This window comes from Rhinichthys klamathensis, unplaced genomic scaffold, assembly GCF_029890125.1.
Source record: "Rhinichthys klamathensis goyatoka isolate OS25496 unplaced genomic scaffold, OSU_Roscu_1.1 h1tg000135l_1, whole genome shotgun sequence".
Classification (NCBI taxonomy): Eukaryota; Metazoa; Chordata; class Actinopteri; order Cypriniformes; family Leuciscidae; genus Rhinichthys; species Rhinichthys klamathensis.
The window spans coordinates 614561-642427 of record NW_026606670.1 but is presented as its reverse complement, the minus strand read 5'-3'; the positions used below and the strand labels follow the sequence as shown (position 1 = coordinate 642427).

The 27867-nt window shown below is 38.0% G+C and overlaps 1 protein-coding gene across 3 annotated transcripts; it reads right to left on the bottom strand.

Annotated features, from left to right (window-relative positions):
- Positions 1-402: 402 nt before the first annotated feature.
- On the bottom strand, positions 403-27855 carry slka (STE20-like kinase a). Of its 3 annotated transcripts, none has more exons than XM_056257108.1 (19): positions 26944-27855; positions 21036-21200; positions 18611-18659; positions 17507-17656; positions 15012-15084; positions 14671-14865; positions 14231-14312; positions 13994-14140; positions 12633-13817; positions 12253-12383; positions 11999-12122; positions 10947-11126; positions 7961-8053; positions 5005-5134; positions 2613-2737; positions 2332-2520; positions 2112-2237; positions 1845-1958; positions 403-788 (listed from the first exon to the last, which is right to left on the bottom strand). In XM_056257108.1, the coding sequence occupies exons 1-19, from the start codon at positions 27091-27093 to the stop codon at positions 642-644; spliced, it is 3555 nt and encodes a 1184-aa protein (XP_056113083.1). In that variant the 5' UTR covers positions 27094-27855; the 3' UTR covers positions 403-641. The 3 variants fall into 3 exon arrangements, with proteins under 3 accessions (XP_056113083.1, XP_056113084.1, XP_056113085.1); XM_056257109.1 differs by lacking the exon at positions 7961-8053 and adding an exon at positions 6811-6882; XM_056257110.1 differs by lacking the exon at positions 7961-8053 and having other exon boundaries at positions 26944-27854.
- Between the last annotated feature and the right edge of the window lie 12 nt (positions 27856-27867).

Below are 27867 nucleotides of genomic sequence, written 5' to 3'. Positions count from 1 at the left end.
GTGTGCAATGTCAACTTATGGGTTACATTCCGTGACTGCAAATATCTTTAACCATAAAGCAAAGAGTAAAAGTTAAAAAGAGTAGTATGTTTTAAAAGCAACTTTGCATGGAGATTAAAAACCGAATAAGCAAAACTCAGAGGAGGATACAAAAATACAACATATAACAGCTGATACAAGACCATAACAGAACTGAAGCTTGTGTACCAGTGACTCGAGTGTCCACGTGTTTAAATGTGATCTCTCACCACTTAAGTTGAATTTTCTGTCTGTGATATGTTTGTTATGGGCTTTTCATCATGTGACCATTATTAAGGCTGTTTCATGAATGTATTCCACAAAGACAAGATGATATTGCCTGAGTGTATTCACTGTCAATTTGCGCTAAAGTCTCAAGCACAAATTAACATGACCAGAAGACAACACACAGAAAACTAAAATGTTAATCCATTGGATTCAATGTGGAAAAAAGCATGTCAAGGTAATGCATAAGGTTTGTCCTTCATTATTGTTAGCTTTCTTACTCTCAGAAATTTAATTTCAAACCCATGCATCTATTCTGATCTCATACCTTTGAAAGGTCAATGGACTCTTGACTAGAACAGCACTTCCTCGCTTTAAATAAAGCTCAGTTGTGAAGGTTAAGAGCCGGAGGAGTGGACACTGGGAATAGGGTAGAATTTAGAGACTCTGCTCTGGGTGGTGGGATTGAGGCATTCAGACTCTCCACTCATTTTAAAGAAGACTTCCTGTTCTTGCAGTTTACGTGTGAACTCTTCCTCCAGAGCCTGAGAGAGAGCAGGAGAGAGAGACATATAGTATGTGTGTACTTACAAAGAACAGTCCAACTCAATTTGTCAATATATGAGATAGCATATTATCATTCCAGAATACTATGACCTCAGACTTTATTCTAATATTTTTGTAGATTTGATGATAATATTAGGGTATATAGGTTTACACACACACACACACACACAGTTCAAAAGTTCAGGGACAGTAAGAGATTTTTTTTGTGAGAAATGAATACTTCTACTCAGCAAGGCTGCATGAAACTGACCAAAAGGGAAGACATTTATACATGTAACATACGATTTCTTGTAACACTTTACAATAAGGTTCATTAGTTAACTACCTTAGTTAACGAACTAAGAATGAACAATACTTCTACAGCATTTATTAACTTCAACATTTACAAATACATTATTGAAATCGAAAGTTGTATTTGTTTACGTTAGTTAATGCACTATAAACTAACATGACCAAACAATGAACAGCTGGATTAATGAACAAAGATGAATAAATACTGTAACAAAATGTATTGCTCATTGTTAGTTCATGTTAATTAATACATTAACTAATGAACCTTATTTGAATTGTAACCAGATTGTTATTTCAAATGAATGCCGTTCTTTTGAGCTTTCTATTCATCAGAGAATTCATCACAGTTCCCACAAATATATTAAGCAGCACAACTAAAGACTGGGGGTAATAATGACTGCTAAAAAAATCAGCTTTTCCATCACTTCAAAGAGAAAACATTTATTTAAATTGTAATCATATTTCACAATATTACTTATGTATTTTCACTGTATTTTTTATTGAATAATTGCAGCCTTGGTGAACAAAAGACACTTAATTAAAAAACATAAATCAGTAGTAGTGTGCATATAACATTTTATAATCATGTTAAATACATTTTTAGATTTCATACATTTTCTTAACAGCTTGTTTGGAAACCCCCAATCTTTGACATGGGGGGGAAGCAGCATGATCCACTTGAAATGATCAGGTTTAACTGGATCCAATGAAAATGCAAATAATGTTAATGATATACTGAATACCTTCTTCCTGGGACGAAGCTTCTCCCTCCAGTCTTTCAGCTCCTGACTGTGCTCCTCATCCAGCTCCTTCAGCTTCTGAGTCTCATGCTCAATCAGGAGGTGGCATTTCTCATTCTGTTGGCAATAAGACAATGAACCAGATGTTACAACCAAAGATAGAGGGCAACTAGTTTAATGACTCAACAGAACAGAGCATAAATGCAATCAAAAATGCAGGCACAAAGGAAAGAGGAAGACGGAAGGAATGCATGTCTGTGTGTTACAGACCTGCATCTGTTGAAGTTCTCTGATGTTGGAGTCACACTGCAGCTGCAAGTCTCTCATCTGGTTCTCATGTTTCTGATGCTGATGAAGTCTCTCATTCTTCTGTCTCTTGTCCTCTTGAGCAGCAAACTGCTCGAAAATAAAGTAGAAAAAGGTTTAAAAAGACTTAACTAGCCTGATTCCTCTGATCTTGACAAAGGTCTTCCTGATTAGAGGGTCTGACCTGTTTGATCTTCTCTCTGTCCTGCTCTGGTGTTCCTGTGCCAGTGATCCGCAGGCTCTTTTTAAACATTGCCATGCGCGTCTTCGCTTCACTGCGCTGGATCTTTGGCAGCCGAGCTCTTTCCTGTGTCTGCCTGTTCTTCATCTCCTCAATCAGCCGCTGGTTATAACCCTGCATCTGCTCCATCTCCTGATGACCAGCCAAGTAGGAATAAACAGTCAAACTGGCTACAAAACATGGCAGTATTTGATTTGTTGTATAAATTGACAGCCAGGTCTCACCTTGTCATGCCTCTTGAGGAGCTGATGTCTCTGCATGAAGTATTGATCCTTCAGCTGCTGCTTCAGCAACTGGTGTTTCTCCTGCAGGTGGCGCTCCTCCAGCTCCCACATGGCTGCCTCCCGAGCTGTTGGTTTGTGAGCCAAAGAAGAGGAAATAGAGCAATTCTCAGCCGTTAGAACCAGACCACTTGACTCCATGCATGTTTAGACATGGTTGCAGACACAGTCACAGTTCATTACACATCATAGATGGCAAATCTCAAAACAGTCTGCATGGGACATTTTTCACACATCTAATCAAATGAGATCTGGGCCACACCTCAAGAGGCATATGGCTGGCCTTTATAATTGGCCCCCTGTCTGAAAATAACAAAGTTTAGCTCTATTTCAGCTTTACTGTCAGTAGAAGCAGATAACGTCTTTCCGTTGTGGTTGGAGTTGAAAGCGTGACCTAGATAAATATAATCACCAAATATGTGCAGCGGATTTATTTATAATGAACATAACCACAAAAGTCTACTGGACTCTCTCATAAAATCACTCAGTGAAGTTTGATGTGAACTATTTGAGAATATACTAAACTAAAAAGTACTAAAAAGTACTTTTTAATACTAAAAAGTAAACTAAAATGTTAACAAAAAAAAAAAAAAAAATGCTTTAAAATGCTTTCTATTATTATTATTATTATTAATGTAAGAATATCAACAATGAAGGAAACAAGGAAAAAAAAAAAGAAAAATATATGTATTTCATTTATTTTTCTTTTTTTTCTTCTTTTTTTTTACAGAGGCCTCTGTTAATATTCTTACATTAATAAAAATCTTACTGTCCCCAAACAGTAGAGTGTGTGTGTGTGTGTGTGTGTGTGTGTGTGTGTGTGTGTGTGTGTGTGTATGTATGTATGTATGTATGTATGTATATGTATATGTATATATATGTATATATTAGGGCTGTCAAAATAACACGTTAATTTCGATTAATTAATCTGAGAAGAAATAACGCGTTAAAAAAAAATAACGCATATTAATCCATTCCGTTTTGACCTTTGCGGAGCCGTTCTAGCCGTAGCCACCATTCGTGTAAAAAGGAGGGAGACAAGAACGCGCTGCTTGGATCATTGTTTGACGGAGTTCGTCAACTCTAAAGTACCACATCAATGCAAAGCATCCAGGAGTGTGTGCGTGAGTCGGTGAGTGTGTCTGAGAGAAAGCGCGCTTGTGCGTGTGTGTGTGTGTGTTGTAACTTTTCACGCGCTCTCACGTCACAAAACCATTTTCTCACGCACATAAAAATCGCGCACCAAAGAGAGGACACGGAAACAGACAAGACAGACGTTATTATGATATTAAAAAAATCTCAGCTCTCAGATTCTGTCAATTTTATTACGAAAATCAAACAATAAATACCGTTGGCGCTTGTAAATGTGACATGACAGATCCCTATAGCGGCACGTGAACCGATCATCTCTAGCTAATAGTAAATAAACACGGATGAACAATGTTGAAAGATACAGTAGGGCAGCCTAAAACTTACCGAAATGTATATTCCTCGATCAATCAGTGTTTTTCAACCGCGAAAAGAGGTCAATAAAACAGCTGGAGAACAATTATGTCACATAACATTTAGCCTAAGTTACCTCAGGAAAGACATTTCATGACCATATGATAGCACGTTATAGTTGGCGATAAAAAAAGAGCTATAGAGAGTGTTTTTCTAAATTTATGTAGCCTACTACTATATTACATATGTATTATATTTTTTACTTGTATCAAAGTTGTTATTTGTAATAAACACGCATTATATTTAATTTGAGCTATTTTTAACCTTAAATATTACCAGCTGATATGGCTCTCTGTATTTTTACAGCATTGGGTGAGATTTTTTGTTTCTTGAGAAAAATGAATGCCTATCTTGTATATTTATCCAAATGAGTCAATATTGCATCAAATCACAAGAATTAAATTAAATTGAAATCGTGAAATTTGTGTCAAGCAATAATAATAAAAACGTAGCTTACCAGAAATTGTACCATGTAAACATTGTAAGATTGTGTATGCGATTAATTTATATTAATTAATTACAGAGTATGTAATTAATTAGATTAAAAATGTTAATCGATTGACAGCCCTAGTATATATATATATATATATATATATATATATATATATATATATATATATATATATATATATATACACACACACATACATACATATACATATATACACACACACACACACTCTACTGTTTGGGGACAGTAAGATTTTTCTGAGAGAAAGTAATATTTTTATTCAGCATGTTTGTGCAACAATATGAAAATATACTGCAGGCACACACACTATTATTAAATGTAAGAATATTTACAGAGGCCTCTCTGTAAAGCGTGTCTGACCTCTCATGAGCTGCTGCTTGTGGTTGAGACAGTCTCTCTCTATAGTGGCAATCTCTAGTTTGTGCTGCTGGATGATCTTCTTCAGAGCTCCATCCAGCTCCTGCTGCTGCCTCTGGAGAAACTCTTGCTCCTAAGAGAGACGGGTGGAGCGAGAAGAAAGGAATCGGGTACAGAAACAACAGGGGTGTTGTAAATTAGTATCTGTACATGATCATGCTCCAAGGTGAAGCAGACAAATTTCACATGAGCACTAACACAGCACTGATACCACAGCATTAAGAGACAGGTCACACACATAACCATTTAACAGAGATAAAACATTTATAAATTCATGATAAATGGATAAAGATTTAAGAAAGGAATGGTCTAGAGAATAGATTAACAATACATACAAAGTCACAGTACAGCAATAACAACCTTAAGATAAGCCCAGACTGACTTTTTCCATATTTTCTAAGCTGATTAAAGGGGAGAAAAAAGGTGGGATGGATTAAACACAATAAAATGTGTATTAAAATTAGTTCCTGAAAGCTTAATGAAATTTGATAAACGCAAAAAAGTACACTACCGTTCAAAAGTTTGGTCGGTATTGGTAAAAGTCTCATGCTTATCAAGGCTACATTTATTTGATCAAAAATACAGTAAAAACATTAATTTGGTGAAATATTCCAATTTAAAATAATGTTTTTTATTTGAATATATTTTAAATTGAAATTTTTTCCTGTGATGACAAAGCTGTATTTTCAGAATCATTACTCCAGTTTTCAGTGTCACATGATCCTTCAGAAATCATTCTAATATGCTGATTTGGTGCTCAAGAAACATTTCTTATTATGATCAATGTTAGAAAATAATCTATATTTTTGTGGAAACTATGATAGATTCTCTGTATTCTTTAATGAATAGAAAGTAAAAAAAAAAAAAAAAAAAAAAAAAAAAAAAAAAAAAAAAAACATCTTACAGACCACAAACTTTTCAATGGTAGTGTATGTATTTGTATAATTTCAGAAACCTTCCTGACAATCATTTCAGATCCATTTGGGCTTGCCAAAGACATGCGTAACACTGACAAATTACTCAACCAAACCTATACAGGCGATATATATATATAGATATATATATAGATATATAAGCTAATGCATTAATATACAACTAATAATAATAATAATAAATCTCAAAAGTCATCCTAAGTTCATCCTGATGTTCGTCTCCTTTGAACTTGGCCTTCAGTAGCAGACAGAAAAAAAAGCAGCACAGGTGATGCACAGAAACTTGACTAAAGTTTCAGTAACAGTATGAGAGAGTGAATAGATAGAAGAGATACTGAGACAGTGCAGCAACAGCACTCCAACACAACAGAGCACCTTCCTGCCCGCATGTGCCGTCAACATCACAAACACTACTGCACCGTTACAAAGGGGCATGCTTTAGCAGAACTGATTTGATTGTTCAACACGATTCTACTGGTGTCATTCAACAAATATATAGTTCAGGAGTGACAACAGTGCAATGATTCCAGGGAGGCTCACATGAACTTCTGCAGTAGGAATGAGGCATTTCAAAGTACTGGGGCGAGGAGATGTGCTGAAAACATGCATTTTGCATTTGTACTGGTTCTATATTTTATGGTCTATTCTATCTGGTTTTAAAATGTGTAAGCTAATCAGTTTTCCATTACTTTTAGTTATTTAAACAGGTTAGCTAAACTATTACAGCTGTTCTGAATTTGTATGCATCTGCTCTGTAACTTGTGTGACGGACAGGCACATGTGAGAGGGTTGAGTCACAAGGAGAGAAGAGACTTACATCCTGCATCTGAGCGTTGAACAGAGCACATGAGGACAACTGAAAAGACTGTATCATAACCTGGGCCACACCCTGTGGAGCAAAACACAGCCAACTCCACCACGTCAGGAACAGGGGACACACACCAGCACTCAAGCGCATCACACGCAAACCATACACACATCTCACAACATCATCTAGTCTCCTCACTGCAATAATCTGTTAAGTGTCCTGGGTCCCGAGCTAAGACCCGCAAGCAGTGAATTCAGTTGATCCAGATGATGGACAGAGAGCGGGTTTAGCAGCTGGTGAGTCTGAAGGCTTTCATCCTTGACATGCATGATGAGATGCAGCAGTCATCATTAGTCTGTTATTCTCCTCTCTCTTTAGAGTTGACGGAACATCCTACAGGGCCAAAAGTAGGGGGATACCCCTTTCTAACCGGTTTTGCTACTTCAGCTACACACATTTCTAACAGGTGCATAACAGCAAGTATACAGCCATGCCATCTGTACAGACAAACATTTGTAGTGGAATAGGATAGGGTTGCATGATAAACCAAAATAAAAGTGAAAGGGTACGATTTAATTATATAAATATATGCGCTGCATGTTTTGGAGTGAAGCGCCGACTGTGTTCTTTTATAAGCTAGCAGCTCATGACCCAGTATTTTCAGTGTTTCAAATGTTTCAAAATGAAATTAAGATCATTTTATTTTGCTGTATAACTGTAAAATTACAATACTAGCTATACTTCTTTCCTTAAATGATATTTGTATTTTACAGTAAAATATGATATCTGTAATATTTCTTAGAAATATTTTATTATTTTAGTTAATAATAAAAGTTATAATATTATCGTGCAGCCCTAAAATAGGGCTTTGTGATTATTTGGAATGCAGGCGCCAGATCTCATCGCCTAATCTCACTAATGCGTTTGTGTCTGGACAAGAGAGCGAATGTTCTATTATCTAGAAGTATAGTATTTCCAGAAAAGTGGAAGCTGTTCTGGCAGCAGAGGACAAACTCTTCATTAATGCCAATGGCAGTTTCTTTTTAAATAGGGAATTTAAGGAATAACCTTAATTATTGTCAATCCTACAATTCAAGATCAGAGTGGTAGAAAAGAGGAGAAGTGGAAGTGTGTGTGGGGAAGCCGGTGTCTAAATTACCTCTTCATGTTGAATGACTGCTAGGTCTTCCTTTAAGCGTTTCATGAGCTCTTTTCTCATGCGTTTGGGGGACTGTTCGACCTCTTGTTTGACCTACAGTGTGAGCATGCAGACTGTTGGGAATGAAGGCTTTACTTGCGTAGGGACTGACGGTGTAAATCATTAGTCGGAGAAAGTCATGCAAAATCTCCATGAAGGGTTAATCTATGAAGATGAACGCTTTAGTATTTGAAAGATAATCATCTCCAAACAACTGATGATTTCCAACTGGGTTAGCAGTTAATATAAAGATGATTCCAATAGCCCATGATCAGCTACTACCGTTAAAGAGTTGTTCAGAAGCTGAAGAACAGAGAAAAAGCCCACTAACAGCAGCTAACATAGATCCTTCCTTCACCTCTACAACCATTACAGCCATCAGAGTATAGATCCCTTCAAAGTAATCTAAAAGATGCACACTTCTATATTGCTGACGTTTGTTCTTCTGTAAAGGAAGCCGTGTCAGCAGGAACATTTTCTCAACAGCAAGAGAAGTCAAGTGCCAAAATGTCAAATTGTCAGTTTGATCAGGAAAGAAAAATATTTTGCTGACCCTAGATTATCCTCGTTCTCAGAAATGCCAGTCACTGTCCAACTGAAAATATTAACTTACTTTTAGCTGATATAGTTATCTTTATAGTTTCCGTTCTGGATGTTAATGGACCTTAACCCAGTCTGATTAATTAGCTGAAATTATTTGTATTGTCCAATTAATAAATATTACATAGTGTCTGTTCATTCAAATTGAACAATTTTGTCTATCTCTGCCATAATAAAATCATTTACATTCTCATTTCATGTACACTACCAGTAAAAAGTTTGGGGGCTGGTAAGTTTGTGTTAATATTTAGGAAGAAGTCTCTTATGCTGTATTTACTTGATCAAAAATAGAGTTATATTGAAATATTAATAAAGCTTAAAACAACTTTTCTAATTTAATATATTAGAATTTGTTACATGATCCTTCAGAAATCATTGTAATATGCTGATTCGGTGCAACAAACATTTGTTATTATTATCAATGTTAAAAACAGTTGGGCTGCTTACTCAAAAGAACAACATTTATTTGAAAGAAATATTTTGTAATATTATAAATGTCTTTACTCTCCCTTTTGATCACTGCATCCTTGATACATAAAAGTAGTCATTTAAAAATAAATCCTACTAACTTTTAAATGGTAGGGTAGTGTATATTACTTTATCTGCTGCTCAGCAATATAGAAAACTGAAATGTGCATCTTGCAATGGTCACTTTTAACAGTATTTTTAAAATGAAAGGAAACTTAATCTCTAGTAAATATTAGTCTATGAAAACTGTGTTCCCATCAAGAGAAGAGGCCCTGCACCACAGCACTGATCTCCACTCATTACATCACACTCACACAGCAACATAATTAGTGACATTTAGAAAAGCATAACATCATAAAACAATGTGTGAAAACAGTTATTTTACATATACTTATTCTGAAAAATAATATTAATACTTGTATTAATGTATAATGAAAAATGTATAAATTTCAATTTCAAGATGTATGTGAACAGGGTATCATGAGAGGGAGAAAGAGAGAGAGAAAACAAGACATTGCCGTATCTGAGTCCATTAAGGCACTCTTAGGCACATGCATATGACAGCATTAGTGTGGAGAAAGCTGTCTAGTACAAGTGCCACAGAAAAACCAAAACAAGAGAAAATAAGAGAATCTAGTGGTGCTAATACACAGTTTGACCATAGCTGTGAGCATGTATCATGCTGGCTGAAGATGCAATGAGAGACCAAACAGCTGAAATGTGCTCTATTATTATCATGTTACGGACTATGAAAGCAAATGCACCATGCATCAATACCTAAAAGGAAATAAGAATAGTGACAAACCCACACCACACAGACCCCGTTTCCATGAAGCCATGCATGATTGTACTGAAATCCCTTGATTCATGAGGAACACTTGAAAACACCAGCAGGAGGAAGAGATGAAATGAAGAGAACCTTTATTTTGTTCCTAAGCCATTGCTTAGCACCCAATTAACCTTTAAAGCCATCTCTGTGGCCTCTCGGAGGTAATTGAATGTGAAAGCCAGAGTTTCGTTAAGCAAACATAACATGATAAGAAAAGAACTGCTTTGCATTTACAAGTCTGAACACAAAGCAAGAGACACAGCTAAGATGTGTCTAAAGGGACAGATGAGGAAATCAATTCCATTTGCAGCTGCATTGTGATTCAAAGCAAAGCAGCTGAATTAGTTAAACGCAAGAGTGTCTGTTTGGATTTTGCATCCCCAGAAAACAAGAATGAAAAAAAGCTACTAAAAGCATACCAAATAGGGATGAGCATGAGCAATCTAACAGACAAATACTCATTCTGCTAACTAGTTGACAAGTAAACACTAATCACAAATATATTGATTTGAGTCTATGGCAGGCACAAAGGAGTCAGACAATGTAAAGAAAATGTTAAGCATGATCTAATCACTTATTCAGAAAAAAGGGATGAAAAGATGCAGGGACGCATATCAGCCTTTTTTTATAAGAATGTGAAGCTATAAAAAGTGAAAGTGATATGTTAAAACAGCATTTTTTTTTGTATGCAAATACACTAATGCTGGCAGCCTACTTTTCAAACTGATTTCTATGCAAGCTCCAGATAAATTTTTTTTTTTTATTAATGCATACTTCTCATTCTTTCAAAAGAGGTTGTAAAAGTTTTTTTTTTTTTTTTTACCAATGTAAGTGATATAGTTTAAAGTTAAATTTCTCAAAAGTGTCAAACTTGCATTTTTTACTTAAATGTAATTATGAGTAATCCATTACTCAGATTTTAGTTAGTGTAACTGTTCAATTACTCTGAAAGCTCATCCCTAGTACCAACAAGCAACAAGTCATGGCCTGATAAACAAATACATGCTTAAATACAGTACATTCGACTCTGCGCCCCTCTTTCTCGGTTACCTCCTTTTTGCGGTTCTTCAGCATGTTCTGGAACTTGGAGAGCTCCTTGTCCTGCTCTGCTTTGATCCTCTTGGCCTCATCTCTCAGCCGGTTGGTGTGGTCCTGCTCCAGACGCTCTATGGTCTGTTTTTGCTGTTTCTCAAGGTTCTCCACCTCTTGGTCATACTGACGTTTCTTTCCCTGTGCAGAGAGAGTGTGAAAGAGGAATACTGAGTCCCGGTAACTGACCACTAATGCACTGAGCAATTTTATCTGTGTGCTTGTGCCCCTGTGAGACTTCATCAGGCTTTTAAACCTGAACTAAAAGGGAGCAGTTTAACAAAAACACTAAACAATGGGTACAATTGAGTCCAAACCAGATGTTATGAGTTTATAGCAAATTTTTCTGTCATTAGCTATATTTCCATCCACCTATTTTTATGTGCATTTCGGTAATCGCATAAAAATTAAAACATTTAAAAAACCGCTGGATGAAACGCCAAGTTGCACATAAATTCTAAAAATGCACATGAAAATTGTGCGCTCAATTGAGTCAGATACATGTTTTATCCGATAAGAAAATATGTGCATAAACTATGATGAAAAACATTTACCGAAAAAATGTAATCGATACAAATGTAATCGATAATGCTGTTTTGGTCATTCTGAAATGCCTCAGCAAATTGGTTCGGTTTAATTATCTCATACACAACCGGGATAATTATTTCATTTGGACCAATGAAATCTGACTGTGGGTGGAGCTACTATAGATCACAACATTACAAAAATAGATCATAAATCCAAAAGTGCTTTGTGCTTGTCACTGTGGTGGCAAAATCTCAAATTAACATGAGAGAGATGGTTAGGAGGCAGTGTATTGCAGCCTTCCTGTTATGTGAATCAACCTTGTTGTCTTTAGTTACTTTTAACTTATCCATCATGCTACACCTGCATTTAAGAAAACAAAAAAACTGTTCTTTCAGTGTTTAAAGACAAAACAAAAGAGTGTACAATAAACAGTGAATTACAATGTTCAATGTAAACAAATATAGTGAGGGAATGAGGGTGCTGACCGTCATTTCCTGCTCGAAGCGCCTGAAGAGCTGCTCTTTCTGCTGCTGCAGTTTGTTGCTGAGCTGCTGCTGAGCTCTTTGCTCCTCTTTTTGCAGCAGCCTCAGTTCTCGTAGCTCCTGACGCCTACAAAATAAACACTTCACACTCTTTTTCTGGAGATTTAAAACATTTAAGCATTATCATATATACATTATCATTTGCCAGTCGCAAATTGCAATTAACTAGTAACAGTTACTGATGTCAGCTTAGATACCTCAAAAATCTCAGTTCCTCACTCTTGGTGTCATTGTCGGTGACAATCTTGGATGTGGTGACACTGACTTCCACCCCATCGACCATAAACTTGCGGGTCTTTTTCAGGGTTTTCTTTTGGCGCTTGCTGTCCTGTGGGAGTGAATAAAGTTGAACCTTAAGTTCAAGGACATCTGGTGCAGTTATAGCAGGGGTGTCAAACTCAGTTCCTGGAGGGCCACAACCCTGTAGAGTTTAGCTTCAACCCTAATTAAACACACCTGCTCCAGCTAATCAAGGTCTTCAGGATTACTAGAAGCTTCCAGGCAGGTGTTTTGGAGCTGATTGGAGCTAAACTCTGCAGGACAGTGGCCCAGGACCGGAGTTGACAGTTATATGTACCTGTATTGAAACAGATCCTTCTTTGCTTTTGGAGAGGAAGCTGGAGATTGACAGGTTAATGTCAATGCTGTTAGTATCTGCAGCAGAACTGCTGCCTGAGTCAGAGTCTTTCTCTTTTTCAACATCAGGTTTCACCACCTCTGCTGCATTCTGGTCATTCTCAAGCATGGTAGGTGCTTCCTGGCTCTCTGGTCTGTCTTCATTGCCTTCTTGAGGTTTTTCTGTTGCACTGACCTCCTGTTCTTTTACACCATTGATGACAAAAACAGGCAATTCATTCACAGAGGTGTCCTCTACTACATCTACTCCCTTGGTTGCAGGATCCTCTTTGGGTTCTGAACTCTCAGCCTCATCTCCACCTTTATCTTGTTCCTCTGTTGCCACTTGAGGAAGATCCTTCTTTACCTCTTCTGTAGAAACATCTGGTGAAGTTCCCGTTTGCTCCTCCTTTACTTCTGAAGAAGCATCTGGTGAAATTTCCAATTGGTTCTTCTTTACCTCTTCTGTAGAGACATCTGGTGAGGTTACTGTTCTCTCATCCTCCACTAGCTCCTTTTTAGTAATTTCTTCCTCAGTCTCAATTTTGTCTTCTGTTTTTCCTGTAACAACTGGTTCAGTGCCTTCTTCAATAACACCACCAGATTTGTTCACTACTTCAGCTTCATCTGAAGGCAGGATACGTTCCTCTTCTTCATCTGTGGTGGTTGGTGCTTTGGCTTGCTGCTGCATTTCTTCATACTCTTCTTTCTTCTCTGTTGTCTCTTCCACCTTCACTTCTTTCTTTTCTTCCTCTCCAGTTTCTTCACTGACGGTCACAATCTCTTGGAGGACGGTGTCATTTGATGCTGGTGGGTTTGGCTGATCAGAAATATCCACTTCTGTGGTCACTGGTGTAGGAGATTCCTCTTGTTTTGGTACAGCCTCCTCACCAGAACGTGATTCCTCATTGCTGGTGTCTGACACACTAAACTCATTCATCTTCTCATCCTCAGCATGGTTGGGTTTGCTGGTGTCCACCAGCATGTCGGAGGTCTTGTCACTAGCCTGATCCTCTGAACTGGGTTTTTTTTCAGGTTCAGCCCTCTCTGTGACTGACTCAAGAGTTGGCGTGTTCTGATACTGCCTCTCATCCTCTGAGCTGCCAACGCTGGTGTCCGATAATGCACGTTTGTGTCCAGGCACTGCCTACATATAACAAATAAAAACAAAGTGACTGCTGTAACAAAATACTGTGTGATGTGCATGAAGATGCTTAAGGAACTCTGCATGGAAGACAACACCACCATATTATCATCACAATTTCAGATTCTCTGAATGTGCTTCTACGTTCTGAAAGTGGTCAAAAATGTTGATGTTCATACCTGCTGGGGCTCGGGCTCTTCTTCCTCCTCTTCCTCTTTTCCCTCTTCCTCTTTTCCCTCTTCAATCTCCTCAACCACATCGGCTTTAGCCTCAGCAATTAGCTCTCGCAGTGGTTTGTTATCCTCCACATTTGAAACAAATGGATGCTGAAAGCAGACCATGGCTCATAACTGACATGTGCTTTTTAATTTCATCCTTTAAATGGAACTGCATCAAGAAATACAAGACGGCCCAACCTGTAAGAGCTGCAATGCACTCAACCTATTGTCTACATTCTTATCCAGTGCTTTCCGCAGGAAATCACTGAACTCTGGAGACCTGTTTAACACAGTGGAGGAACAAATATAAACCATGTGCTGAATTTAAAAGGGCTCTTCGTTTGGGGTATTACAGTCATAACTATTGAGTAACAAGCTATCCAGTTCCAGGCTGATCATGTGTTGGGACTCTGGGTGGGCGACAGCTTATATGATTCATCAGCTCAATAGCCTCCAGTTTTATTATTTCATAGTTGTAAGGTTATCTATCATACCACCCAAAATATTACTAAATATGACCAAAAACATTTTTTATTGAAATAACCTGTCCTCAGAAACACTCTTGCTTCTATTGCTAATCACATTTGACTTCATTGACACATGTGGAAGATCATGGCACTGTGAGTCATAACTCTTACCATCGTGATGGAGCTGCGAGTGTGGGGGGCTCAGACTTTGCTATTTTTAGCAGGACTCTCATTGGGTTCATCTCGTGGTTGGGTGGCTCGATCTGTGCCAGCTCGATCAGAGTCACCCCCAGGGACCAGATGTCTGCTTTGTAGTCGTACGGTCTGTCCTTTGACGTCTCACACATCACCACCTCGGGTGCCATCCTTGCATTTAAGAGAGAGGAGGGGAGGGAGGGGATTTTGTTAAATCGGACAAATAAAGAACCGTATTATGTGCCCTATTCACAGCTCTGTTCTTACATAGTGACAGATCTCATGATTCAAAGCAAGACTTAAATTGAGTGACTAACCAGTAAGGCGTTCCAATAAATGAGTCTCTTCTCTGTAGGGTCTTTGTATTCTTTGCAGACACTCCAAAGTCAGCTGAGAAGAGACATTGATCAAAATTAAAGACATACATTATGGCTGACAGCACTATGGAATTAAAAAAGCTATTAAAAAAGCCTTAAGTTTTTCAACAACTTTTGTTGTTGTTAGTTTTTAAGTCAAGATAAACATTTCAGTTTACTAATATCCGCCCCTATTAATTACCGAAGATCAATTAATAAGACTTTGACAAAATTACTTTTCCCTGACCTTTCCAGATGTTTGGGGTGACTGGATAAGGTTTTTTATTTTTTATAGAAATTATTAGGTGTTTTCAACAGTCATAAAGAGTAATTCCTAGCCAATTTAAAGTAACAACAGGTAACTTTTCAACCTTCATAATATATTTCCAAGTCTCTTGTGATGGTACATCGACTTACAATAGGTTGAATGACACGTCTGCCATAGCCTGACGGGGTCTGTAGCGTTTTTAATCGTACTTTTAAACTTCGGGTTTCGGGTAGTAACCGGCGAACAAAGAGAACTACAAAATTCGACTGCTTTACGGCATATACGTCACTTCCACCACCACCCCCACTTCCTTAAAATCGGACTTGCGAGCCAAATGTTATAGTCATGGCCGAAGCAGCACAGAAATACAAGAAAGCAAAGGTTTTATCGGAGCAAAGCAAAAAGAGAAAAAGAGAAAGTGATCGCGTTAAAGGCAGAACGAGGATCAACATTGCAGAGCTGCCAACTCTCACGCATTGGCCGTGAGACACCCGCATTTGATTGGTTTCACACGCTCACACGTACGCCACACCCCCGGTTTCTCACGCTAAATTGTCAACCCGGTCGGTCAAATGCCTGAAAGATGAGTTTATCTATAGATCTCTACCTGTTGAGCCACTCGTGATCGACAAGTTATACCGCAAATTAGTTCAAATCTCCCGGAATCTAGAGCGAGCGCGCACGCGAGACAGAGACTGTGCTCCAACGCGCGCGGACGGCAGAGAGAGAAAGCGAGCGAGAGACCTTGCGTGTGCAGGGAGCATCGAACCCCCCATCGAAACAAGAATGCCTCTCTCTAACCTCTCTAATTCGCTAGAGTAGTAGCGAATTATCAATCTGGTAGCTAGTAAACGATATTCTAGTTTTTGATGGTTAGCTATCGCTAGTATTCTCGTTCTGATTTGAACTTTGCAATCGATGAAATGCAAATAGCAAATGTTTGACCTAAAAAGTGTAGTATACTCAACATGTACAAAGAAAGGAGGAAGATTATTAATAAAATCATATTTTAGGATACCTTACATGTCTGTGATATTTGTTTATTTGTCTTGCCTCAAGCTATAACGCAAATCGATTTGTAAAATTTGCAGATTCATTTATGGTAGCTTGATATTATAATATTGACGATATATGGTTATTATCAACCACTCAAACATTGCATTGAAGTATCATATAGATTCAGTAAAACGTAACCAATAGACTAGGCTACTATAATGACGCTGGCTTGTAAACGTGAGCATCGCGATCATTTGTCGTTAGAAAAAAAATAAAACCCATGAAATTATATTCATATGACATGCTGAAATATATGCCACTGTACCTGGGATGAAGACATTTCACACGCGACGCAAGCAGAACACCTGCATGTGACCTCCTCCTACAGTGTTCAGGGCTATCATGGTTGTCAACAATTGCACGTGCATTTAGGATGACAGAGTTTACGACAGTAGTAGAGGACAATACTGTTTCCCAACTGTAGGGGGACCCCGAGAGCAAAAGTTATCTGTTGTTACTTTAATGTTTTAGAGCAAAGCAACATTTAGATATATAAATGTAACAATTATAAAATTAGAATTTTATAATTATGAATTGTCATAACTGTTAGTATATAAAATGTAATTGTCATTCTTAGATTTTAAAATTATATTTACATTTTATAATTAAAAACAATTAATTTAATAAATATATTTAGTATTATTATTATATAAATAAATATTTATTTTCTATTTATTACATATTTTTGATAATTTTACTCATTTTGATCACAATTTAAGGACAGGGAAATTACCATTTTAAAACTCCCTGATACTTCCAGTCTTTCAAGACTCCAGTGAAAATGTAGTATTATTTATATAACTTTTATATTTTTCAGTTCTCTTTCAATTTTAGTTATTTTTTTATGTTATGTGCATTTGTCATTTTTATTAGGGTTTTTTTTATTTTTAAATTATTTTGTTGTTGTTGTTGTAATTTTAGTACTTCAACTTATTTTAACTTATTTCTAATTTTTGTTCAAGTTTTTTTTTCCATCATCGAAAATATTTTATTTCAACTTTATTTCAATTAACGAAAATGTTTTTTAATAGTTTGTTTTATTTAACAATAACAACATTGTCTTCTTTTTAAGGCAGTCATTTGTCCCTCAGGTGCTAAGACAGTATTTAAGCACAATTCATGAAGCTATTACCCAATTTGACGTCTCCATCCGAGGTAAAGAGAATATTTCCAGCCTTCAGGTCCCGGTGTATAATCTTATTTTCATGGAGGTAAACCAGCGCCTCCAGTGTCTGTTTACACACAACCCGGATCTGAGGCTCTGTCAGTGGCCGCTCCAGCTCTGCAGACACACACACACACAAGCAAAATTACCGTAAACAGAGTCACTGCTAAGCAAGCACGCTTTATACAATTTTTTTTATTTGCAGTGATGTGTATTCAAGTTAAACTAGACAAATAAACTACAATGTAAAAGGGACAAAGGGTTATGGCTTTTATTAATAGAGTTGTTCTCTGCTGTTGTTCTTGGCTAAGTAGTGCACACTGACTGAAGCAATGTGAACTGCCTTTATTACAGCAGCACTGCTGGGATAGGCCATCACAGAACAGGCAGAAGGCAACAGAGGGAGTTATAACAGCACAAACAGTGAGTCAACAAAAGCGTTTCCATCATAAGAACACCTCCTCACCCCAACACCTCCCACCAGCAACACCTCTCTTTCAGGCTAAATGTAGAAGTAGCCAGATTTTCATCACAGAAGACTAAACAGTCATAAGAAGGAGAGGTTTTATTCTTACAGGATATTGTTTACAACTGCAAAATGTTTTTTTCAATCAAATAAGGTGACAAGATTTGTGATTGAAAACAGCTTTTTGTAAATGGTACAGACAACACTGTACAAAAAGAGAAGAAATGGGACCATTTGTTAGACATTTAAGCATTGTTTCTGGCTGAATTAATACCACTGAGAGCCATGAAAAATTTGTAATTTCTACTTATGAATTTGCTGACATGGCATGTCACAGAAAAGGTCTGATCTGTGTGGGGACATTTCAACAATGCTTCCAACCAACACGGAAAAAGGCTGAGTGAGTAGCTTTAAAAAGAGCCTAACCACTCCTTAAAAAACTGAAGTTGATAATTATATGGTCCAGTCCAGTGGCAAAACTGAGCACAGCATGCTGGTGTGCCAGTGAGGTCTGGAGGAATGGAACATCATCACACAGTAGAACAGACTCAGACGACCACAGAGCCTTCTATTACCTTCAGTTAAACAAAGACCATTAAACTTACCCAACATCACAGCGTCTACCGCTCCTCCGGCACAAAACTCAATGAAAATCTAAAGAAGGGGGAGAAAGACAGAGATCCAGAAGATGAATGAACTAATAATGACACTGATTCCACAGTTTGCAATTTAGCTCCATTGCGAGGGTGGAAGAAGGCATGATGCATTACATTTATCAAATGTTACAGTACAGGCATTTATAATGTTACAAAAGATTTCTATTTTGAATAAATGCTGTACTTTTGAACTTGCTATTCATCAAAGAATCCTGAAAGAAAGTATCACGGTTTCCACAAAAAATAATAATTATATATTGGTTCCTTCTGGCTTCTAGTTAAAGCACTGATGACTTCACTTACAAACCTTTTCCGAGGTCTTTGTTAATGCCACTCTCAGGTATCATTAGAAGGGCTATGATGAGATGAGAACATTTTGTAAAAATTGCTAATCTAATTTCTAGTTTAATTAGGTTACACAAGCATTCACTTATTTTTTTGGTATACTGGTGCAACCAACAGCAGTGCAGTGATAAATGAAACTTGAGACTCTGAGTGAAATGATAAAATCATTATGTAAGTGAACACCGTCCTATTATACTGACCACAGCAGCTGGTCTTTAAGGTAACAGGTGCTGCAGAAAAATCAATACAACCCCTATATTATGCTATGTCCCATGAGAGGAGAGAAATACATAGTAACCATACAGTAAGCAATCTCATCACAAAGTAAGAGAACTTAAGTTTATATCGGACACACTTCGACACTAGAGCGTCAGTTCTTTCATACAATGTTAACTCATGAAAAGTCAGCTGCATCTGAATTAACTATGAACACTGACAGGAGGCTGGAGAGTAATGTAACATTACGTGACAAACAATTGACTGCTGTGCAGATTTTAGTCAGCTTTCTATGAATATTTTACACAGCTCTGACACTGAGTGTAGGAACGCTCTCTACGCATTAAGAGGCTTGCTTGTGCTGCTATGAGCTGTGCATTCATATCTCTTGAATAGCAGCCAGGCTAAGCAGACTGGACTTGCATCTAATTAATTCATGAGCACTTTCTCTGGTCATTTGAAATAGGCCATTATCCTTCTATACATGCCAACCGCAGAGGAGAGGATCATTTGAAACCATCCTTCCGTAATTATCTTGGGAGCTCTATAGTAGAAAAATAGGATCCACTGACACTCTTCAGACAGGGATGAACAGAGAGGGATAATTGTGGACTAGTATGGAGCTGTTAGTCTTTGACATTGTCATTATTCACTATTACATTTTCAAAAATGAAATGAGCAAGGTTTTTTTTTATTGTTTTTGCCGTTATTGAGAGGGAAATAATGTGGGAATGAACTTTATCCAACAGGATTTGATCATTACATCTCAGGGCCCTTTCACACCTACCTTGTGTGTGAAACCTACCCCGGACCACGGTCCGGACCAAACAGATGAAATTTGGTCCGACGAAAAGAGGTAGTCTCGGTCCGGATCAAACTGAACAAAGGTTTTGTTCGTTTCTAGTGTGAAAGCATTTCTGTATGGTTCGGACTTTCAGACCTTTTACAGGAAGTTCCGGTGGTTCCCGCACAGCCGAAAAAACAGAAGGTGGCAGGAAAAATGAGCCGTGGTAGCACATGGGGAGAGGAGGAGACAAGGTTTTTAATTGAAGTATGGTCTGATGACATAAGAAGTCAACTCGATAAAATGTTCGCACGACGAGGACGTTCATTTGGCGAATTTGAACTAGCCTTGTGTATAGTTGGTGCTGCAGGTAATTATGCCATAAAAATAACAATATAGTTGCAACGACATGCGTCTGTTCATTCATGTTGTCAAAGTTACCCGCCGAATTGACAACACGCTGACGTCAGACACACATCCATTTACAAACCAATCAATGTCAAGATGCAGCCCACATAGATGATGACAACAGGACGCAAGTATGTCACGTAAAGTTCTTTAGTGTGCACGCATAATTGCAGTGTGAAACCAAACCGAAACTTTCTGAAAGTATAAAATGTATCAAAACGTGAACTTTGGTTCGGACCTTGGTGCGGACTTTCAGGTGTGAAAACGGCCTTAGATTTTATTAGGGACAAAAATTTGTTTGATAAAAATAAAACATTTAAAAATAGAAAATGAAAAACATTACTTAAAAAATAATGCGGTTACAAAATGGTTACAAAGCCCAGTATGAACATTATGCCATATTTTAATAGCCTCATAGTATGTGAGAAAACACAGCAAGATCCAGTTTGTTTTGTGTACAAACACTTCTTAACCAACAGCATAGTGCTACTCGATGAGCAAGGCGAGAGTGAAGTGTGCTCTCACTCCTACTCCTCCTACAGAGGTCAACGTCTGTGTATGTGTGTGTCTGGCTGCAGTACAGCAGAAGTAACCAAACCCCTCATGAGAAGAGTCACTCACCCATAGTTTGCTCTCATAATAGAAAGCATCCAGCAGTTTGACTATGTAGTGATGGTCACAGGAGGCAAGGATCTCAATCTCTACCATGTAGTCCTCTAGCTCCTCTTCTGTTTTGGTATCGATCACTTTCGCTGCAGCCAGGATCCCAGTCTCTTTGTTCTGAGCCTGTGATAAAAGCAAACAGTGGGAAACATTCAACAGGTAGCACAGGCATACAATGGCTTCTATGATGCTGTACAGACCTGCTATTCAAACAGCAGCTCACAAACCACATGCATATTGTCAGTGCCAGGGGCTCAAACTTAAGGATAATTTTCTTTGATCTTGAACATATTTTCATCTGAGCTGTAATAACTGTCAGAGTCGTTGTGAGTTACATATCTATGATGCACCTCTACTCTGAGCAGACAACCACTAAGATACAATCAATAACTAGAAGATCAATTTCGCTAGTCTCAGCCTCAGACGTCATGCTCACGGACTGCCCACACTCCTTTCCTTTCACCTGATGTCTGATGCATATGGCAGACTAATAAAGATATACTTACACAAAGTCATATGTCAACTTCTACCTGATTTCTAGGAGTCTAGTGTTTGGCCGTCTTTAATGTCTAAAAGGAAACAAATCCGTTTACTTGAAGACGGTGACAATAACCGATTCACAAACTACTAAATGCTGGGTTTTAAAAAGGTAGTGAAGGTGAATTTTAAACCTTTTGAAATCCAGCGGTTAGTTGCTCATGCGAAGCAGGTTAGAATCATTAAAGTCCCTGTAAAGTCAAAATTAAGTATGTGTTCTGAGTTTGTCACACCACAGAAAAATCTGTTATTAGCCACCCAGCCAAATTTGAATGATAAAAAAAAGCCACCAAGTAAATAAAATAATCTATCAAAAAATCTTTAAAAAATTTGCAGAATTCTGTGCTCTCATACGCTGGGGGCGTGGCCGCTGTGTGCGCTGAAATCACGGGAGGATGAATGCCGAGGAGGGACTGGCCCCATTCACCAGTAACAGCGGATTATCAGTGAATCCCAGTTGTCTCCGACAAAAGTTTATAAAACTATCCTGTGTAAAAAGATCACTACAGAGGCGGGTGTTGGTGGTTATCCTCAGCTCTCCATCAAGGTGGCTCAGACACCGGTCTGTTTTGTAAGTGATGGCATCCAGGTAATACGCATTTCCATGACGAAGGCATAGCTAGCTAGCAAACTGTAGGCTCTAGTAAATAGTACTGAAAGTAACTTGCCCAAGCGGCGAACTGATGCGAATGTGCTTTAGTTATATTGTTAGGGGAGGGGCCAGCATCAGTCGCCCCAGTGCGTCATCGACACCCAAAAAATCCTGAACACAGCAAAGGTGCAAAACTGTTTAACGGTCTAACTACACAATTCAGTACTTCACAGTTTGTAATGTGTTTTAGCAATACATTTCTATGCGTTTAGAATTTTTTTTTTTGAATTGCCTTTACAGGGACTTTAAAAGATATTTAATAGGTTTTTGAGGCACTTAGTTGAATGTAAAATAGATGTTTGTTTACTTACAAGACACAGGAAAAGTATAATTTTCCAAGCTTGGTCCACCCTTTACCAACATATGAAGGGATTCCTAGGTGATTATTTTATTAGCTGTCCTCTCACATCTTTAATGGAAGACCAGGTAAAGTACCTTACTTAAAATGGAATACCTGCAGCATATGAAAGCACTGATCACCGCCTGCTTTAGTATTGTATTCGGATCACCCAATTGTTTTATGTGCACAAAACGTGGAGAGAAGTGTACAGAAGGCGTCTGATGGTTGTTGATGAAGTGCACACCTTTGAAATAATCTGTGCCAGAGAAAAAAAAAACTTTACTGTCATCTCGAACTAATTTATTAAATTTAAATGCAGATTGTTGCACAACTATTTGCTTTAACTTTCATCCCAATCTTCTTGACTGAATGAATGGCATATGATTACATGGTCTGTTATTGTAGCAAGTTTTACCTGCCACAAAACATGACGATGCTCAAAACAAGTAATTGGTTGCTTTACATGTCAGTCGCCTCTTCCTGCCTGAGTGGACGATCCTTGGCCAATTGAAGTGCACAGATGTTATTAAGATGATGATGACGAACTGAACATTTTGAAGTGGAAACATTCTTTCACATCAAAATCAAATAGTGTGTAAAATTCTCATTTCTGGTGGTGTAATATAAAAAAAATTTAATTCATGAAGCATTTGGTTTTCAGTGCAGCCTCAGGAGACAGCAAAAATACAGCGTTACCATGACTTCTGAACTGTCTGATGTAGCTTTGTACTAAATTTTTACTTTACTAATACTTTTTCACTATGAGTTAGTCTGAAATGTTGCTGTTTGAGCATAAAAAAGATCTGCCAGGTTACAAAGCTCAAAGTCTTACAAAATTTTATTTAACAGAATCCACTTTTCAAGAACTACAATGAATGGCTCGTTTGAACTACAACACGATCTTGACTTATGTCACAATGTTACTCATTTAAATAATCCGGAATATGCAAAAAAGGGGGCTAGGCCTGGTTGAGCTGCAAAGAGACGAATGATCCTCGTTCGTTAACATTATCAGGGTCTGAATCGAGCTCTAATTGATTTGAAATTGACGCCATCCTTAATATTTACAGTTTACACTAGAGCAGAAATCGCAGTTATGGAGGGGCGGGACATTTCCCGAACAAGCGCTACGCAGTGCCAATCACGACACACTGGGCCAGTTAACCAATCACAGCACATTTCGTATTTTGGATGGAGGGGTTTCATGGAAACAGGACCTAGATGGCGCATTCGAGACAGACTGGGGAGTGAGGAGCTGTAATAATACAAAATAATGCGTTTTTTGAACAGTCAAGCATGAAAACATATTCTAGTACACCCCAAAAACAAAATCAAGACTTCGTAATAGGGCATAATAGGAGTACCCCTTTAATGGCATTAGTAGCACTATGAGTAAAACTATTGAGAAAAATAAGGAACTTGTGTACAACTGTAAAATGGCTGAATGAGAAACAAATTCCTGAATGTACCCAGAGATTAGCCTATTGCCTTTGACCTACTTCATTACAAAAGCATTTTCACAGCTTTACTCCAACAAGAGAGACATTCAGAATGAAACTTATAACCATCAAAGCACATTGGCCTTGCTAACTAACTAATTTGTTACAATAATGATTGAGTAATAAGCCAACAGACATCACGTTTGTAACTGTATTATGAAATTCTGGAATACTGAACATGAGATATGTATATGATATAAAAAAAAACCGGAAATATCTTGTAAAAGATTAGCCCCTCCCTGTAACCTGCAACTGATACATAAGCAACAACATCTATTCTTTAAAAAAGCAGAAAAAAGAAAAACGGAAGCATGACAGGGTTACCTCATCTAAAAGGCGCGCCAGAGGCTGTTTGAGGAAATGCATATATCCATTAGGTATTTTGTAAGTGTTTGCATTAGCTAACAACTCCAGAATATTCTATTCAAATCGGATGTGACTAATGACGGGTGTAACACATTATTCCATTCAACCATCCTCCTCCTATGCCAAGGAACAGTTTCTATTCTGGGATCAACCTCTGAGTGTTTACAGCTACCCAAAAACAGAGAAGAGCAGACAGAGAAAGGAAAGGGTCAAGTGTACCATGAAATGTGTGAGTGGACCAGAGTTTATTGTAGCAGAAAGTCTCTCACAATTTCACTTGTACTGCTTTACGCCTGTTTCTACCCTCAAACCAACAGGAAATTAACACAACCTCTGCATTTCTGAAACAACCATGCTAAAGAGAGAGAGTAGGGTTCATTTGGTTTCCATTATTGTTCCACAGACCTGGCGAGTCTGGGCTGGTCACACTTCTCATAGTTCATCAGAAGAGGAAATCATTTATCATAACTGTATTGTGCTAGTGCTGATAAGAATATACTACAGTGTTGCTGATAAGAATATACAATCTCAATGCTCAAAGAAAGACAACAGACTGGTCAATAAAACCAAATTCAGATCATGCGGTTTAAAATCGCAATGAAATTGAAGTCGCAACCGATCAAGTGGGGTGGGCACTTGGTTCTATCCATCAGGATTTTGATAGATTTTGATAGTCCTGCATATGTCCCCAGATGGTCCAGTTATGACATTTTAACAAACATTCTGATGTAAACATTTTTTTAGGAAAAACGAAACATGCACAGATGATTTGTTTACAATAAGTTCTATGTATTTGACAAAACACTATGGGGAATTGACATTTCTTGCCGACTTTAAGCTAGCCAAATAATCTCAGAAACCTAAAAAACTAAATTTGTCAGGGAAAACATGTAGAACAGAGCTTGATTTTATCCATCTGGAAATGACTGAATGGAGGTTGTTCATTATCATTATGGAGCCATATCAACTTTGCTAAAAAACAATGCCTGAATCACATTATCCAACAGCCAGTATGGCCTAAGTGATGTCACTGGACATTGACAAGCAAAATTGTTTCAGAGGAGAGTTATTATGTTTTGGTTAAAAATTACAAAGACAAAATTGTTTTCCCCTTTGAAATAACATCCACTGAAGAATCTTTCACTGACCAGGAATGTACATTCATTTATTGATAACTTGTTTTGCTTAGAATATTTTTTTAAAGAGACTCAAAATACAGTACAGTGTATCTCACCATAAGTAAGATAGGAATAAAAGACAGCAAAAATAAAAAGAAACAGTAGTGAACCTCTGGTAAACCACATGAAAATGTGGTTCAGATGTTTATCAAAGTGCCCCACACGCCCAGCATCACTGCAGGCTTCCACAGACAGGAAGATCCTGCTGATTCACCCTGATCAACCTCACCACACCTCTGCATGAGATCCTACATTCACTCACACAGAGCGTTACTTCCTCATTAGACAACTTCTTACAAATACTTATTTCAGAATAAGATGTCCATAAACTTGAGACATACTGATTATATTTTGTGGCTGGTTTTGTATGAAAACCAGTGCAGAATTTTAAATAAAGACTAATCTGTCTGCACTTTAATCATGTCACTATGATACCTCAAAGACGTGTGTAGTACAATTTAATTAGTATGTCACTCACACCCAACTTGTGGTGTCACAAACACAATGCATTCCATAAACAAGAGCAGTATGGAAACATTCTTCATCAGCTTGAAGTGAAGCAGGCAGGGACTAACAGGGACGGTGTGAATTCAACTGGTTCTACAACACGAGCAAAACTACATTAACGATAAATCCAAATACTACTTAGTTGTGTATGACTCTTTTTATTCCAATTAAATTGTTTTCAATTGAGAGTGGAAAGTCGTTGGGTTCAATAACTCTACATTGTAGATGAAGTTGCCCATGTTTACATCCTTTTCTTTACTTCTCTACTGCCCTTACAAAAATATGCCATGGTAACAATTGTTTCTGCCAAACTACCATAGTTGCTAGTGCTACAGTTATTCATAACACTGAAGTCATCAAGAGATTCATCAAGCAGTTTTCAATAAAGTGTCAAGTGCTGGTCAGGAAACAATCATTTAATCAGTTAAAATGATAGGTTTTTATTTAATCCGTTAAAATGATAGTTCAACTTTACATTAAAGTTCTGTCATCGTCACCTTTTTATCCCGTGGAACACAAAATGAGTTGTTAGTCTGAATGAGTCTCAGCAAGCAACTATTTACTTTCATTGTATGGAAAACAGATGCAATTGATGGAGTTATGCTGGTAGTCTCTGACAACATCTCGTTTTGTGTCATACAGGTTTGGAACGACATAAAGGTAAATAAATATTGACAACATTGACACTTTGGAGAGAACCGCACCTTTAAAATGAATCAGTAGAGTCAGAGGGACAATGCTAATACACTCAGGTGACAATCACCTACTGGAGGATGATGATATTTACCTTGTAGACTTTCCCAAAGGCTCCATCCCCAAGTTCTCCCACGATCTCCCACTCCTCCTCGGGGTTGATGTCTCTGTGAACGTGCTCATACTGTTTCTTCTTCTTCTCCGTGCCCAGCTTAAATATCTTCCGAAAATTGAAAAAGGACATCTTCTAAACGCAATCTATATGTCTGTCGGTTTTAAAAAAAGAAATGACACGACACGACATAAACTGTTGTTAACACTGTATTAAACGAATCACTTGGGGAGTTGGCTAATGGGCTAGCTGCGGATGATCGATTCCTAGCTAACTCATTTAACTGTACAGTTGCAGACAGCACCAAGTAATCCAGTGAATGGCGGCGACGGTATTAGTCTCTCTGAAAGTGACCGAGGTCAGTCTTTATGTGGCATTTCGCGTCTCCATAACATTGAATCATCTAGACGAGCGACTCCTTCCACACAGGGATGGAAAAGTAACAGTCCACTTCCTCAGCTAGCTTCACAACGGCTACATGTGTGATTCTCTGTATATACCTCACCCGTCTGGTAAAAAATAAGCCTCGCAGTCAAACAAGTCTCGCGTATTCAAATATGTCGTTTTAAAAAAAAATACGGTGCAGTAAAATCCATAAAGGTGGAGGCGATTAAGTAGTTAGCACACCGTAAAAATGCGGAGCGGATGCTGATGACCAAACTCCTGTCTGAGCTCAGTCTACTGCTCACGGGGAGGGGTGTGTGTACAGCTTAGCCAAACACAACCGTTTCGATAAAACCGATTGAACAAACTACAGGACACCAGCAGGCCAGTCGACACTGCTCGCGGTGTTGAAATGGATGTTTCTCGTGCCTTGCTCAACGGTCGGTCGGGTCTCTCGTGACTAACTTCTCGAGGATGTTGCGGGAGGACTCGAAGGCGAAGCGCGTGCGTTTGGATAGGGAA

Excerpts from the sequence above, each read along its gene's own strand:
- slka (XM_056257108.1), bottom strand. The coding sequence starts at position 27,093 with ATGTCCTTTTTCAATTTTCGGAAGATATTTAAGCTGGGCACGGAGAAG. Across the intron at positions 2,738-5,004 it reads CAAGCAGCAGCTCATGAGAG|CTCGGGAGGCAGCCATGTGG; the intron begins GTCAGACACGCT and ends ACAAACCAACAG. Across the intron at positions 2,238-2,331 it reads ACAGAGAGAAGATCAAACAG|TTTGCTGCTCAAGAGGACAA; the intron begins GTCAGACCCTCT and ends ATTTTCGAGCAG.